The sequence below is a fragment of the Helianthus annuus genome, chromosome 12, assembly GCF_002127325.2.
Source record: "Helianthus annuus cultivar XRQ/B chromosome 12, HanXRQr2.0-SUNRISE, whole genome shotgun sequence".
NCBI classification, from domain to species: Eukaryota; Viridiplantae; Streptophyta; class Magnoliopsida; order Asterales; family Asteraceae; genus Helianthus; species Helianthus annuus.
Genome location: NC_035444.2, coordinates 67,113,651 through 67,129,964, shown reverse-complemented (window position 1 = coordinate 67,129,964; position 16,314 = coordinate 67,113,651). Strand labels below are relative to the sequence as shown.

General features: G+C 34.2%; 1 protein-coding gene across 1 annotated transcript; it reads left to right on the top strand.

Annotated features, from left to right (window-relative positions):
- Positions 1-12,668: 12,668 nt before the first annotated feature.
- Positions 12,669-15,241, top strand: LOC110895229 (60S ribosomal protein L7-4). Its single transcript, XM_022142509.2, has 7 exons — positions 12,669-12,795; positions 13,382-13,573; positions 13,670-13,767; positions 13,882-13,939; positions 14,515-14,594; positions 14,683-14,785; positions 14,868-15,241. Exons 2-7 carry the CDS (start codon positions 13,391-13,393, stop codon positions 15,081-15,083), a joined length of 738 nt encoding a protein of 245 aa, XP_021998201.1. The 5' UTR covers positions 12,669-12,795; positions 13,382-13,390; the 3' UTR covers positions 15,084-15,241.
- Positions 15,242-16,314: the final 1,073 nt, after the last annotated feature.

Sequence of the window (16,314 nt, the reverse complement as noted above, 5' to 3'; positions counted from 1 at the left end):
AAGTGATAAACTTACAAGTGGTAAAAACAAACCCATTTTCCGGAAAAATCATTTTGATTAAAACAAACTTAAGTGTTTTGAGATCTAAATGAGAAAATGGTTTGTTGAAAGGGGGAGTTCAGATTGTTTCTGCCTAGTGAATGGCGATTTGATGCGATTCGATGTCAGTTGTCGTGTTTCTGTACAGTTTGTTTTGAATTTTCTTCAAGTGGGTCAAGAAGTCTTGTTTGTTTTCAAATTTCTTTAATGTGTTTGCATTTTAGGGGGAGTAGAAAATTTCAGAAAATCCAAAAACATTAGAAAATTTGAAAAAGCCAAAAACATGATAAAATTCAAAAATGAGTTTCGTTGTAAAAAGAGGAAATGATAGTACATCAGTAGGCTGTCACAATATGCTAAAGAAATGTAAAGATAAAATGTGATAAACAATCTCACTGAGGATGTGCCAGTAGGTTTTTACACACTTAGTAAATTGTGACGAGATATAAATAAAATTTCAAACTTGCTTGTTCTGTGGGTTAACACAAACTTGGATATATAGGTAACCCCTGAAATCTTGTTTGAAAGGTCCCTTATTATGAGATACTAGGTCTTTATGCTCAGTGATATCTGGGGTATTATCCCGGGACTTCTGCTGTATGGAAATACTGACCTAGTCCCCGGATAATGCTTTCCGCAAAAAGCTTGAAACATAGCTTCGCCCTCAGCATGCTGATGAAACAATAAAATTGATAGTCGCTGCTGTTGAAATTCTAAAAGATCCTCTAAAGGGGACACACCGAAAAGTCGAAGCCGTCATCTCTCTGCGTATACGGAAGTATCGACCTGAGCTCTCACGGCCCTCGCATCTAACCCCTATACAGATATCATCTGTGGTATACTCACCTGTAAGACTGAATACTGGGATCTGGATACGGGAGTATATTCAAGTAGTGAGACACACGAATAAGCTAGTATCTAAGACATTAATATCGTATCTCGGATCAATTGAACTTTGTGTGAAAATTTCAGTGGACCGATATACTGACAATCTAAATGAATTGTTTAGAACTTAAAATGTAATAAGCTTAACGGTGTTGGTGACATGTCTCATTAACTGATATGATCCTCTTACACGAACTCACAAAAATATTGCCTGTATATATTTCATTTCTGCTTCATTCTGTCTTTACAAGTGGTGTCATTTACTTTCTATTAGAAAAATCCAAAAAGATTTTGGGTGTGTTTTAGCATAAATCTTTTGAAAAGGCCAAAAAGATTTTTGACAACTGATGTAGGAAAGCTGATTTTCAAAATTCCGAGTGCTAAACATGATGGCATTATTGTGAGGGGGAGTGTGGTTGAAATATCCAAATATGTTGTCTAAATCAAAAAGTGGTTCATCATGTGTGTGTGAACTAAGAGAGAGTGTTGTTGGTGTACATGTTATGAGAAGGTGTCATCTGATTATGTCAGACTGTTGGTGCATTAAATTTGTTAAATCTAGAAAATTTATTTCTGGGTTAAGTCTTTGCAGGTTAAGTTGTGTCAGGTCGATCCAAAGACTCAAGCTAGAAGATAGCCAAGTTTTGATCTTGAAACTGAACGAAAGTCAGATTGCGATACATGAGGATTTTGATTGATGAAAAGCCAGACAATGATCCTGATTCAGATTTTGCTGAAGAACAAAGGAATGCCAGCAAATCGAGAGGGAGAGTCTGAAAATAGAGAGAAAGAAAAGCCCAGAGACTGATCAAGATTGAAGATGTGAAGATACAGCATTGTCGTGACTCGATGGACGACTCCGTCAACATCTGAGGGGGAGTCTGTTGGTGCACTTCATCTGTCGACTTCGTCTTGGATCGAGTCATACATTGTATTGTGTAGATTAGGGCGAGATTTACGAGAAAACAGGAGAATGTATGTGTGTAGAAAGATAGTTTCGCTTATAGGGACATTAGAATAGGTTTCGCTTATATGGACCATAATAGTTCCGCTTATACGTACACCTGAGGTTCCGCTTTTGTGGACGTGTACATATAAGCGAAACTCCCATTCCTAAATAAACCCTATAAGCGAAATCATTTAAAACATTGTCGAATTCCATACCGAGGTGCTGCCGGTGTGACGATTGAGCTGTAATCATTGTCAAATCAATAAAACAGTAGATTAAGTGAAGAACAAGCTATTTCTACCTACGTTTCTTGTTATTCCGCACCTGAAACATAGAAGAACGCCTCTGAACGACTCCTTCGGGTCAATTCTCGATCCTACATTAACTTTTTATCTTCATTTCTCGATCTTCGTGCCCTGAACAATGCAAGACTCGATACAAGACGAAGTCGACAGACACATGCACCAACAGACTCCCCCTCGAATGTTGACGAGTCTTAAGTGTCGAGTCTTCAACATCTTCAGTCTTTATCAGTCTTCGGGCTCTTCTTCGAAGTATCTTACATTGTAAAGCATCCTCAAATCTCTTTCTTCTCTTCTCTATCAGCACCAACAGACTCCCCTCGAACTCCTTTACCAGGATCTGAACTTGACTCTTGCTTCTCTCTAATTCTCTTGATCAGATCTCTTGATTCCTTAAGTTCATCAGCATCATCAGCGTACGTGAACTTTATCTTCAGAAACGTAACCTGGCTCTTATCATCTACAGACTCCCCCTTTCGATAAACTGGGATCGCAGTCTAGCTTTCACAGAATCAAGATCATGATCTGGCTCACACTCTGCTTAGGATTGAAACCTGGCTTTCTCTGTTCACAGAATCCTCAGGATCAATTGACCCAGCTCTTAATCAAACCTGTACAATCTCTACCTCGCAATAAATTTCACAAATTTAATATTTGACAAATTTATGCTTCTTGTCTACCATTTTCAGAAACAAGATCAATCAAGAATGATTTTATATTTGAAAAACTTCTGATGACCACTTGTAGACAAAAAACTTCCAAAATTTATCCATTTTAAAAACAAACTCCCCCTCAAATTAAGGATTATTATGTTTAGCACTTGGAATTTTGAAAATCAGCTCTCCAACAACAGTTGTCGAAAATCTTTTTGATTTTTTTCAAAATTTTATGCTAAAACATACTTAAAATCTTTTTGGAATTTTTGAATAAAATGAAATGTAGTAAAGAAATATTTACATACAACCTTTTTTGTGAGTTTGTGTAAGAGGATCATATCAGTTTTTGAGACAAATTACCAACACCGTTAAGCTTTATTTCATTTTAAGTTCTAAACAATTCACCTAGATTGTCAGTATACTGGTCCACTTAAATTTTCACATAAAGTTCAACTGTTTCGAGATACGAATTAGTGTTTTAAGCACTTAAACTTATTCGTGTGTCCCACCACTTGAATATACTCCCGTATCCAGATCCCAATATTCAGTCTAACAGGTGAGTATACCTAGATAATATCTGTTAAAGGGTTAACTGCGAAACCGTGAGAGCTCAGGTCAGAACTTCTGTTCAGCAGAGAGATGACGGCTCGACTTTTGGTGTGTTCCCTTTAGAGAATATTTTCTTCAATAGCACATGATTAGCATTTTTCAATGTGTCATCATTTTTGTACTGAGGGCAGCGCTATATTTCAAGCAAATGCAAAGTATTATACGGGGACTAGGCCATTGCTTCCGCAAAATCAGAAGTCCCAGAATAATACCCCAGATATCACTCAGTATAAAGACCTAGTATCTCAGAAAGAGGAACCTTTCAAACAAGATTTCAGGGGTTACCCATATATCCAAGAAATGTTCCCCACGATATAAGCAAGTTTGAAATTTAGGTTTATATCTCGAAAACAATTTACTAAATGTGCAAAAACATACTGGCACATCCACAGTGAGATTGTTTATCACATTTTTGACTTTCCAATTCTTTAGCATGTTGTGATAGTCCACTGATGTGCTATCATTTCCTCTTTTTCACAACAAAACTCATTTTTTATTTTATCATGTTTTTGGCTTTTTCATTTTTCTAATGTTTTTGGGTTTTCTGAAATTTTCTTACTCCCCCTAAAATTCAAAAACATTTAAAGAAACTTTGAAAACAAACTGTACAAGAAAATTAACAACTGTTGTTTCAAGCTTCAATTCGCCATCCACTCGGCATAAACAATCAGAACTCCCCCTTACAACAAACTATTTTCTCATTATGATTTCAAAACACTTAAGTTTGTTTTAATCAAAATGGTTTTTCTGGAAAATAAGTTTAGTTGATTTTACAAACCACTTGTAGGTTCGGGGTTCATCATATTGCTTTTCAACCATTTGTATAAGGATTACATCAAGTTCAAATTAATGACCTTGATTAATCACTTTGTCAGAACAAAACTCTGTACCACATGTAAATAAACACAATCAAACTCAAAATATAGAAAGATGCCGATTCATGCTCCACTCTTACCAACCTGGAGCTCCGGCAAGTAAGGTTTTTTAATCAAAAAATATATCCACCCAAGCCTGACCAGCCTTGGGTGATACCGAGCTACCAACACTCGGTTTCTTGCAATTCATCTTCTTCTCATAAAATTCTTTAACCCCTTTTGCCTTCCCGTTAATCATTTTTCCAAAAATATGATGCACTTTGGGGTTAAAGGCCTTTTCAACATCAAATTCCTTCTTTTCAGAAAAGAATTGATTTGAAATCTCAACTTTTCCAATTTTCTTCTTAAAATTTTCAGCCCGAAGTGGTGGAAAATTCACATCATCCACAGTCGGAACTGATTTTTCACCTTTTTCCTCAACCTGTGGCTCCTCTGACTTTGTGGAATCAGATTCATCGCCAGAAGATAGCTCCTCTGATTTTGATGAACTAGAATCATCGCTAGAACCATCACCGGATTTCTTAACAACCCATTTCTGGTTGTCAGATTTAGCTCTTTTCTTGTAAAACCTGTTTGAACATTCACCAATTTCAAATTTCGAATTTTTGAAAAGTTTAGTTTTATCAATCTGTGGTTCAAACTCAATCACTTTCTCTTTCAGTTTAGAAACTCCCTGTTTGATTTGTTTTGCCTGTGAACAATTCATGGCAATATGACCACTTTTTCCACATTTGAAACAGATTCGAGTTTCCTTTTTCTGATCAATAGTCTGCATCTCTTCTTGCTTTTTCGCAAGGAAATCTCTGTTTGACTGTTTTCTGAACAACTTTTCTTTTTCTTCTTAAGAAGATGTACCTGAAACAAATGTCATCTTTGAATTAAAATCTCGAACATATTTTTCATTTTTCTGATTTTCTGGTGGAATAAATCCTAAACCTTTTTTTTTTGAAATTACCGTTATGGTTTGGTTTCTTTCGATAACCAAAACCAGAACTGTAACATTTTTTCTTGTTTTCTCTTTGTTGAACTCTTGAGGTGTATTTTTTAGGTTTATCAGTAAGATTTACATCTTTTATTTCAGAAATATTGATTTCTGTTATTTTGAAAACCTTTTTGATCATTTCAGTTTTGACACCTCTTATTGGAAATTCCTCATCAGAATATAATTTGTCAGAATCATTCAAAGTATATGCAACTTTAAACGTTTCGTCATCCAAATTAGATTTTGATAACAGGAATTTTTTATTATAAATTCTTTTGCCCTGTTTTTCGGTTTGACTCGGAGTGCTGGACTTTGACTCCGACATAGACTCCGACTTTGACTCCTTGGTTTCATCGTTATCTAACACATGATCCACCACTTTCTTCATTAATTGAGATTGTTGATCAGTGTCAGACGATGTGAACATGACATCAATATTTTCTGGCAAATTGACTGAAGTACCAGACTCCCATTGTAGGTTTGTTGCCTTTTTTACTCTTTCAGAATTTGGATTTCTGGGCAAATATCCATTTTCCAGCGGGGGTGGACACTTGTTGTAACTGACACCCTGTTTCTTACCAGATGTCTTTTTGCCAGTCTTTTTCTTTGTGTCATTCTTCTTTTCTGGAATCTTTTCCTCAGATGTCTTCTGTTCTTTAATTACTTCATCATCTTCAAACACCTTCATGCCTTCAATAGTTGGATAAATCCTGTCAATGAAATAAGAAGTACATGAGTAACTTTTCAACAAACGATTAACTCTTTCAATTTCAATTAATTCCAGTTTCTGTTCAAGAACAGCACACTTCTCTATATAATTGTTCACAACTTTCTGCTTCGTCATGAAAGCTCCCTGAAGTGTCTTCATTGCTGTTGCTTGTTCATCGCTTGTTTCATTGTACATATTCATTGCTTTGTTCAATACATCATAAGATTCCTTCAACCTGTTCATGTTGTTAGTCAACTCACTGTTTTTCTTCTTCATGATCTCACAGTTTCACAATTCACAGGAATCTCTCTGGTATCAACATCTTCATTAATTTTCAACTTTGGAACTACTTTAATTTTTCTTTTGACAACTGGAACTTCTTCATCATCACTGCTCACTGGTGTTTTGACCTTTTTCTTTTTAGCGTTATCATCTTCACTGTCGCTTTCTGTCATCATTTTCAAATGATCTCTCATTCTTTTTGCATAATACTCAGTGTCATCATCACTATCTTCTTCAATTCGAGCAACAAAAGCTGTGTGAACTGGAGTTTTGTTAGGATCATAATCATCCCAACTGAAATTTTCCCAGCTAAATCCTTCAGGTAACTTTTCATCGTCGTGGTCTATCACACATGCTTTACCATCAGCTGATATATATTTGTCCCAGTTGAATCCTGTTGATGACTTCTTCTCATCTTGATTCACCATACAAGCTCCCTTTGAAGATTCTTCAACCACATTCCTTCCATGTGCTGTTTGTGGCTGTTGTTGATTTGGTTGTTGAGCAACTTGATGGTAGATGGCCTTCCGGTAGTAATCATTGTTGTTGAATGGATTTTGAGCTCCACTTGCTTCACGATTAGTGCATTCCCTCTTGAAGTGTCCTTTTTCCCTGCAACGAAAACAAGTGACTTTAGATTTATCAAAACCTAAAGTAGAAACATTAGCCTCACGTAGATCATCTCTTCCTGTGATCTGTTTGAATTTCTCAGCTCTCCTCAACACACTCGCCAAACACCATTTTATATCCATCAATTCCATCTCTTCAGCATCTATTTGATCGTAATCCTCTTTTGTAAGCATTGGATTCCCGATCCTTCTGGCTACAAAGCTCCCATATGATTCTAAAACAGTCCCCAGCAAAGACATGTGGCTTTTTGCAACTTCTTCTGTATAATCTTGATCATCCTCAAGATTCAAAACAATGTTGCACTGTAACTTCCTGCCATTCTTTGTTGTTGCCAAAATCGGATCAAATGATGGATATGATGAAAAACTCGTTTTGCTGCTTGATTCTTTAGACGAACCTCCCGATGAGCTTTTTGCATTGAATGTTGTTTCAACCTTCGGTGACATGTTGGCCTTTTCATTCAACCCGGCTTTGTAGTACAGCCCAATATCTTGTCACCGTCAAACACTTTCATTCTTGAAATCTTTATTTGTTCCATTTCCTGTGCTTCAAGCTTCTCAATAAACTTGCTCAGTGTTAGATTATTGAATCCTTTCTTGTTTCTTAACATCATCAAGTATGTGCCCCAAGTCTCATGTGGCAATGCATCAGCCAGTTTTTCAATCAACTCTTCATTATCTTTGTTGATGCTAACCCTCTTCATGTTTACCAACAGATTGCAGTATCTTTCAATTATCTGTTTTGTGCTTTCATTTTTCAAACTACGAAATAAATCAAACTCCTTTTTCAGAAGTGATTTCTTGTTTTTGATCATCTCTTGGCTTCCAACAAACTTAGATCGTAATGCTTTCCAGATCGAATATGCACTCCCAGTGTGTTGCAGTAAGACCAAGATATCCTCTTTCACTGCCTGTTGCAGTAAATTGATCATCATCTTTTCGTTTTTGTATTTCTTTTTCTCCTCGGCACTAAGATCTTTGATAGCAATCACCTCTTCGTCATCATTTGTTGGTCTAACGTATTTCGTTTCAATGCATTCCCAAGCATCCAAATAATTTGCTTGTACCCAGTTCTCAAACCGTTCTTCCCAACCCTTATACTCCTCGATGTTCATGAGTTTGGGCGGTTTTTGCATAGTGCCCGTTTCGTTTTCCAACATTGTCTGCTGAGTAACTGTGATCGGGGTAGCAAAAGCGTTATAAAATTCCTCTTCCATAATTCGGTTTCTCAAAATTCACAACACTGTTCTGTTCAAACGGAATTACTTTCAAGCGGGATCACTTGATGCGGAAATACAACTTTCAAACGGAATACCAGTTCAAACGAGATTACTTTCAAGCGAGATTAACCTGAAACAAGTCTATCAAACGAAATTAGTAACTTTCAAACGGAATCAGGTAATTTCGTGCGAAATTACTCAGTTTTCACACGAAATTAGATTTGGAACGAAATTACTCAATCGAAATTCTAATTTCGTGTGGAATTAGAAGTATTTTCAAACGAAATTAGCTAAACAGTGTAATCCCGTGCGAAATTAAAGAACATTTTCAAGAGAAATTATGCCGATGTCACCATGTTCGAACAGATTTTCAAACGGAATTACAAAATTTTCAGTTTTAGATTGAATTATGGTTCAATTCTTTCAAGGATTCATTAAAACATTGTTTTGCTTATAATATGTGAAATTCAGATCAGTTTAACCGTGGAAACTTGTTCAATTAAGAAGAAAAGGTGTAGAAGTAAGAAAAAGAGATGAAATCAAGCTGAAATCTGCAGAACTCCTCCTTCTGAGCTCTGATACCACATGTAGGATCGTTTTCTGACCCGAACGAGTCGATCAGAGGTGTTCTACACAATATGAAAGGCGGAAACAGACATATTGTGTGTGATTCAGCTTCAATATCACTTTTAACTGTCTTTCTATTGATTTGGTAACAATTACAAATCTGTAGACACTTCGACAGAGCTTCGTCGTCGGAAAATCTTAACTTACTTTCGTACCAAATGAAACGATATTACAGCTATATATAGACATGCTAATTCCGCACGAAATATGCTTCACACGGAATTACATTACATGCGAAATTACGATTCACACGATATTAACTGATTTCGTGCAGAATTACCAGATGGTAATTCCGTGCGGAATTACTTCTTTCATGCGAAATTAACTTTTTATCTTCATTTCTCGATCTTCGTGCCCTGAACAATGCAAGACTCGATACAAGACGAAGTTGACAGACGCATGCACCAACAATAAGTCAAATAAAGCTAGGGCCTTAGACCCCATAATTTTAAGGCCCCCAATTTTAAGAGGGTGTAATTGTTGTTTTTCACAACTAAAACTCTTTGATTCTTGTAGTATATGTTCCTAGAAAGTGAAGGGGAAAAATAACAGAAAAGATAGGTTAATTCATAATTGTGTGAGCTCCTTTGTTTTTCTCAAAGGTTTTGTTGGAGAAGATGAACTAGTCATTCAGACAATAAAAAGGTGAATTAGACGAGTAATATAATTATTTGATACTTACTTTTTTACCTTTAAAAGTAATCACACAATTTACTGAATTTACCCTTCTGTTTTTTAAGTATTCATTAATTACCTAATGTGATACTTTTTCCTTTTGATTTTTTTATAGTTTTATTTAACAACTTATATAAAGAGCTAATTACACAAATGGGTCCTGTGGTTTATACATAATTTCGTCTTTGGGTACTAACTTCTTTTTTTTAACAGGTTTAGGTTCTATGATTTCAATTTTGTAACATCTTTGGGTACTAACACCAAAATTAGTTAATTAATGACTAAAATACCCTTGCATTTTTTTAAGTTTATCAATGTAACACATTTGGGGTACTAACATCTAATTTTATTTAAGTTTAAATCAATTTTACAAAATCTATTTATTTTTTTTTTCATTATTTTATTATATCTCTTAACAAACATGAACTCTATTTTTTTTTTATTTTCATATTTTTATTAAATTTCTTATTTAACATAAAATCTACTTGTTACACCAATATCTTTTTAAATAAAATCTACTAGCTATATAGTTTTATGTAAATTAAATTTTCGTTTTCAATTTTGGATTGAAATGATTGATAATAACAAATATCTTTCATGTAAAAAAAATTAAGCCTTTTTTAACTCGTTTTTTTTGTTCATTTACATTTTACTATTTTAGAAAGATATTTAATTTACATAAAACTATATAGCTAGGTATTTTAGATAAAACTAAAAAAAATAACCCTTTTTCAACTCGTTTTTTTTTTTGTAAAATAGATATTTAATTTATATAAAACTATATAGCTAGTAGATTTTACTGGTGCAACTAGTAGATTTTATGTAAATTAAATATCTTTCTAAAATAGTAAAATGTAAATGAATAAAAAACGAGTTAAAAATGACTTAATTTTTTTTACATGAAAGATATTTATTATTATTATTATTATTATTATTATTATTATCAATCATATATATCCAAAATTCAAAATGAATAAGGTTTACATTATTTAAAACTAGTAAGAAATTTAATTTACATAAAACTATATAGCTAGTAGATTTTATTTAAAAAATCTATTTAAAAAAAATATTGGTGTAACAAGTAGATTTTATGTTAAATAAGAAATTTAATAAAAATATGAAAATAAAAAAAATAAATAGACTTTATGTTAATTAAGAGATATAATAAAAAGATGAAAATAAAAAAATAAATAGATTTTGTGAAATAGATTTAAACTTAAATAAAATTAGGTGTTAGTACCCAAATTTGTTACATTGATAAACTTAAAAAAATGCAAGGGTATTTTAGTCATTAATTAACTAATTTTGGTGTTAGTACCCAAATGTGTTACAAAATTGAAACCATAGAACCTAAATCTGTTAAAATAAAAAGTTAGTACCCAAAGGCGAAATTAGGTATAAACCACAGGACCCATTTGTGTAATTAACTCTTATATAAATTACAATTTTTTGCCCTAATTTATTTAGTTATATTTATATCTAAGAAACTTTTATTTAATGAAATATATATTTTGGTCTCAAACTACAAGTTTATGTGTGTATTGATAAAAATAGAGTGAAAGAAATAGTATGTATTAAGTTATTCAATTTAGATATTAACGGTTATTACTGAAACAATTTAGATATGAGTAAATTACAAGTTTTGTCCTTTATGATTACATCAAATTTCAGGCGTTGTCCTTTTGGCCAAAAGTTTACAGGCGGTGTCATTTACCTTTCAAAATCTTGCACGTCTTGTCCTTTACGCTAAACTTGGTTAGAAATCTCAGTTAAAAATGTCATGTGCAATGCACATGAGGGTAATTTTTTTTTTACTTAAGAAAACCATTTTAATGAATTTAAATTTTAATAAAATAAACAAAAATAAATTATAAATCTCTTAACACACTCTCTTTCTCAGTGACATACTCTTTCCCTCTTTACTCTCTCACTAGCACCATTACCTGCCACCACCACCCTCACACCAGCACTACTACCGCACAACGCCAACACCACCCCCACACCACCACCGCACCAACCCACACCTCAGATCTGTACTTGTTGACCGAGATTGGGTTGACCACTATCATCTTAGTTGCATCTCAGGCACGGCGACCAACAGTTACGACGGTGGTGATGGTTTCACGGCGGCCCCCAGGCTGCTACACCGGTGGCGATGGTTCGGGATTTGATATGGTTGAGATCGTTGACGACAGACCAGATCTGAGATTGAAGACGACGGAGTGTACGGCGGTGGGGTAGTTGTCGCAGGTTTGAGATCGGAAAGTTTGTAGATGATGAAAGGTGGTAATGGTTGAGGGTGGTGGTCAGTGGTGGCTGGGGACGGTGGGTTCCATTGTTAAAGAAAGCATCTTTTTCCATTCTTGAATCTTGAAACAACTGATCTGAACTGGGTGTGACGGGTATTTGACCTTTTTGATCAGTATTCCCAAATGGGTGTGTGTTTTTTGGGAAATTATGGAAGAAAGATTGGAACTTCGAAGATAAATATGACAATTTTGTTGGTTCTTGAAATGTGATCAAGTGTTTGAGTTATAGAGCAGTCGGGTTGGGTAAATAACAAAAAAGCAGAGAGAAAACGAGGGGAAGAAAGTTGGAATAAGATTGGGTTGGAAGTGAAGAGGAAGCAATACATAAATATTTAAAAGAGTAAATTACCATTTTATCCTCATGTGCATTGCACATGACATTTTTAAAGGACAAAAGGTGTAAGATTTTGAAAGGTAAAGGACACCGCCTGTAAACTTTTGGCCAAAAGGACAACGCCTGAAATTTGATTTAAACATAAAGGACAAAACCTGTAATTTACTCTTTAGATATTAATGGTTATTACTGAAACAAGAATGATATGTTAAATGAAATATAGATATGTTATTTTAAGAAGTGCCATTGTCAAAAGAAAAACAAAAAATTGCTACACTCTAAAAAACCTTATACTAACAAAAGGCATCTATTTCATCGTTCGCTTTAGGCCCCGAGAAACGTTGAGCCGGCCCTATTCGGTACAACCTGCTTCAACCGGTTGAACTATATCTGAGCCTAACCCAATACGATTTAAAAACCGATTTTTAAAACATTGGTTTAGTTGTGGCTCATTCTCCCCCACTCTATTTAGAGTCCGTTAACTTCATCAACGTGAGTTCAAAATAAGTGAAAGGCCATTTGCATGATATATTAAGTCAAAGCCCAGAAGTCAATCCAACACTTACAAAAATAAAGCCCACTGGGCCACACTTAAAACCCAAGTCTGGTTTTAAAACACACACCCTACAAAACCCTAATTCCACTATCATCGCCTTCATCGTGTAGGCACAAGTGAAGTGATTTCTCTACGTCGCCGGTGCCGCTAACATTAGGTATGCTTTTCTAACCTTTCTTACAATCACATCGTATTCTCTATCGTTTCTAGCTCTACGATCTCATCAATCCTCAATACATACGGATATATGTTTTTGATACGTCCATCGCTTTAATCAACTGTGAATTACCGATGTTATTAGTTTAGAAACATTGCTTGTTCTATCGTTTCTAGCTGTTAGGTTTTTTGACGGATATATTCATGTATATGTTTTTTATTAGCTCATCGATTCAGTCAATTAAGATTTACGGATGTTCTTCTGATTTTAGAAACAGTGAATGTTTTACCTGTTTGTATATGTATGTTTGAAATGTGTTTTTACTTGACATTTTGTTCTGTTCGATCTCATGAATTATAGATACGTATATATGTTATTTATACCTTCATTGATCCAGTCAACTGTGGATTACTGATGTTGATATTTTGATCTTCGAAAATTGATTGTTTTATATAGAGTTTTGACCTTTATTTGTGTGGAAGATGGCTGTTGTTAAGTAATTTAAAGATGTGTTTTTTTAGTATGAAATGTGTTATTTTGTCGAGTATGAATTGAAATTTGTATTTTACAATAAACGTGTGTTTAGAACGAAGAAATGGCTGAAGTTGCCAAGGGAGGATCAGTTGTTCCAGAGTCTGTGTTGAAGAAGCAAAAGAGAAACGAGGAGTGGGCTCTTGCAAAGAAGCAAGAGGATGCAGAGTTGAAGAAGAAGAATGCAGCTAACCGGAAGTTGATCTTTAACAGGGCTAAGCAGTATAGCAAGGAGTATGAGGCTCAGGTATCTCCATTTTTTTGTTTTTTATTATTATTTTTTTTGATTTGTTGGTTTATTTATTGGTAGTTTGACATTTATGTTTGTTTGTTTTTAATTAAGGACAAGGAGTTGATTCAGCTCAAGCGTGAGGCTAGACTGAAAGGTGGATTTTACGTGAACCCTGAGGCAAAGATGCTGTTCATTATTCGTATTCGAGGGTAAGTTTTGTTGGCATTTTCAGTTCTTTTAACTATATCTTCTCTGTTTAACGTGTAAGTGTATTGTTGTTCTATATTTATAAGTAATTTTTTTTTCTCATTTGTAACGTCTAGTATCAATGCAATGGACCCAAAGTCTAAGAAGATTTTGCAGCTTCTGCGTCTGAGACAGGTGAATTGCTATAACTTTTAGTTTATGCTTTTGTTTTCTGTTTCAGTAGATATATAATTTTGAGAATTACATGTGATCTGGGTGCATTTTTATGAATGTGAATTTTGAAATTGTCAGCCAAAGAACATGCATTTGAATTTTGGTTCAAACTGCGTCATAGGTTTTCTTAAAGTTGCATCTTTTTGCATTTTTTTACACCCAAAAATGTTTCTGATGAAATGTGTGAACACGCATTGATCCATAAACTAGTAGAAATCGGTATTTTGTTTTTACAACTCATCGGAAAACAAATTGTGATATCAATATGTTATAGATGATTAAGTTATCTTTACTTCATGTTGGAACGCCGTTTTTCTAGAATATCTTTACTTTAGAAAAAGTTTGAACAATCATGTGAAAGTTAGTTTGAAGTGTTTTTCTCTATTGTTGTCGCTTGAATCTTGATAAGTAACTAGATTTTGATAGCTTACTAAAAGTCAAATGGTTTATGTAGCTTTGAGCTGTTTTTTAAACAAAACAAATCACTGTGTTTGCTATTTTCTTTGTTTTAACATATTTCTGTTTTTGTCAACCAGATTTTCAATGGTGTGTTCTTGAAAGTGAACAAAGCCACATTGAACATGCTACACAGGGTTGAGCCATATGTTACCTATGGGTATATATATATATATATATCTTCACCAAAATCAGATTTAAAGTCTTACTTATTTGTATATTTAAGCTAAACATATGATTCCTCACAGTTACCCTAACTTGAAGAGTGTGAAGGAGTTGATTTACAAGAGAGGATATGGAAAGCTTAACAAGCAAAGAATCCCTCTAACTGACAACTCGATTGTTGAACAGGTTTGTTTTTACATCTTTTTGTTGTAATCTTTTCTAAATTATGCAATATAAATAATTATTAAATTGTTTTTGTGGACGACAGGGTCTTGGAAAGTTCGGTATCATCTGTGTTGAAGATCTTATTCACGAAATTTTAACTGCTGGTCCGCATTTCAAAGAAGCCAACAACTTCTTGTGGCCTTTCAAGTTGAAGGCACCCTTGGGTGGTCTGAAAAAGAAAAGAAATCATTATGTTGAAGGTGGAGATGCCGGCAACCGTGAAGATTTCATCAACGAGTTGATCAGGAGGATGAACTAGAATGATGAGGTGGGTGTCGAGATTTTGTGTTTTCAACTTTAGGTTTGATAGATTGTTTGGTTGTTTTGTCGTTGAGAGTCGGATACTTTTATTTTCAAGCAAAGAGAATGTATCATCGTTCAGATTGTTTTCTTTATCTACTGGTTTTTTGGACTTCATTTTGTGTTCAATATGGTGGTGTGGTCAGTCGCTGCTAAATATTAAAAGGTTTCCAACTTTTATAAACTTGATAATCGCACAGTTGTATAAAACTACTTCTAATAATGATGTTACACATTATAAAAATTAGGATTAATTCTCTAATTTGTTGGGTCTAATCATATTAAGAAATTTAAAGTTAATTAAGTGATTTTTGTTAACTTTTTATATAATGTGACAAGTTTCATGTTTTAATCGGTTTAAGCATTTGGACATGAGTCCTCAACGTTTCCAGTTCACATCGATCTGCCCCTCATTCCGCCATTACTTTCACTGTTACCCCAGGGGTAATTTTGTAATTTCACCATCAACAACACCTTACAACCCTGCCTTGTGTATTCCATTCATTCCCAACCCTGTTTTTAACTGTAAGTCTGTAACTTCATTTCATTGATGATAACTCTAACCGGTCTCATACGAGAACTCATATAGCTTAGAAGCTCTAGTAAGCAACTATAATCTGAGTAGAGTAATATATTTGGATGACTAATAATACAAAGATATAGATAGATGTTTGTTTTTTTATCACGGGTGTATGAAAGTCATCATTAGTGACATTACACGTTTTTAGGGTATGTAAAAATGGTACTTGAGAAGTTTTCTCAAAATTGAGAAGAAAGGGGCTCATTTGGAAGTTATTCAATAACACTTAAATGTAGAGGTAATAACTTGCATTTGAATGAGAAAGGTTTGGTAATAAAGATTTTGATAATCCAAATAAATATTGCAAAGATATGATAAGTGTGGCACACAATGGTCATAACGAGTCCATTAAGTCGATTAGACTTGAAGCCAATTTGGTTAGATTCGAAATCTAGTAAGATGTCTGTTGAGACATACCAAAGACATGATGGAAACGTGTTTAGCCCTGAATTAAGGTTCATTATGATCCCTACATGAAAGCAACTAATAATATTTTATTCCGATGCAAGTTGTTTATCAATGCATGTAAGAAAAAAAGAACCCTGAACCAAGTAGGAACTAAGTGTCGCAACAAAAGTTGGAAACCAATAGCCTATGACAATAGGTTTAC

What these genes read in the sequence shown, in the direction of transcription:
- LOC110895229 (XM_022142509.2), top strand. Translation starts at nt 13,391, where the DNA reads ATGGCTGAAGTTGCCAAGGGAGGATCAGTTGTTCCAGAGTCTGTGTTG. An exon ending in GCAAGGAGTATGAGGCTCAG is followed by an intron (nt 13,574 to 13,669) that starts GTATCTCCATTT and finishes TTTTTAATTAAG; the next exon opens with GACAAGGAGTTGATTCAGCT. An exon ending in ACAACTCGATTGTTGAACAG is followed by an intron (nt 14,786 to 14,867) that starts GTTTGTTTTTAC and finishes TGTGGACGACAG; the next exon opens with GGTCTTGGAAAGTTCGGTAT.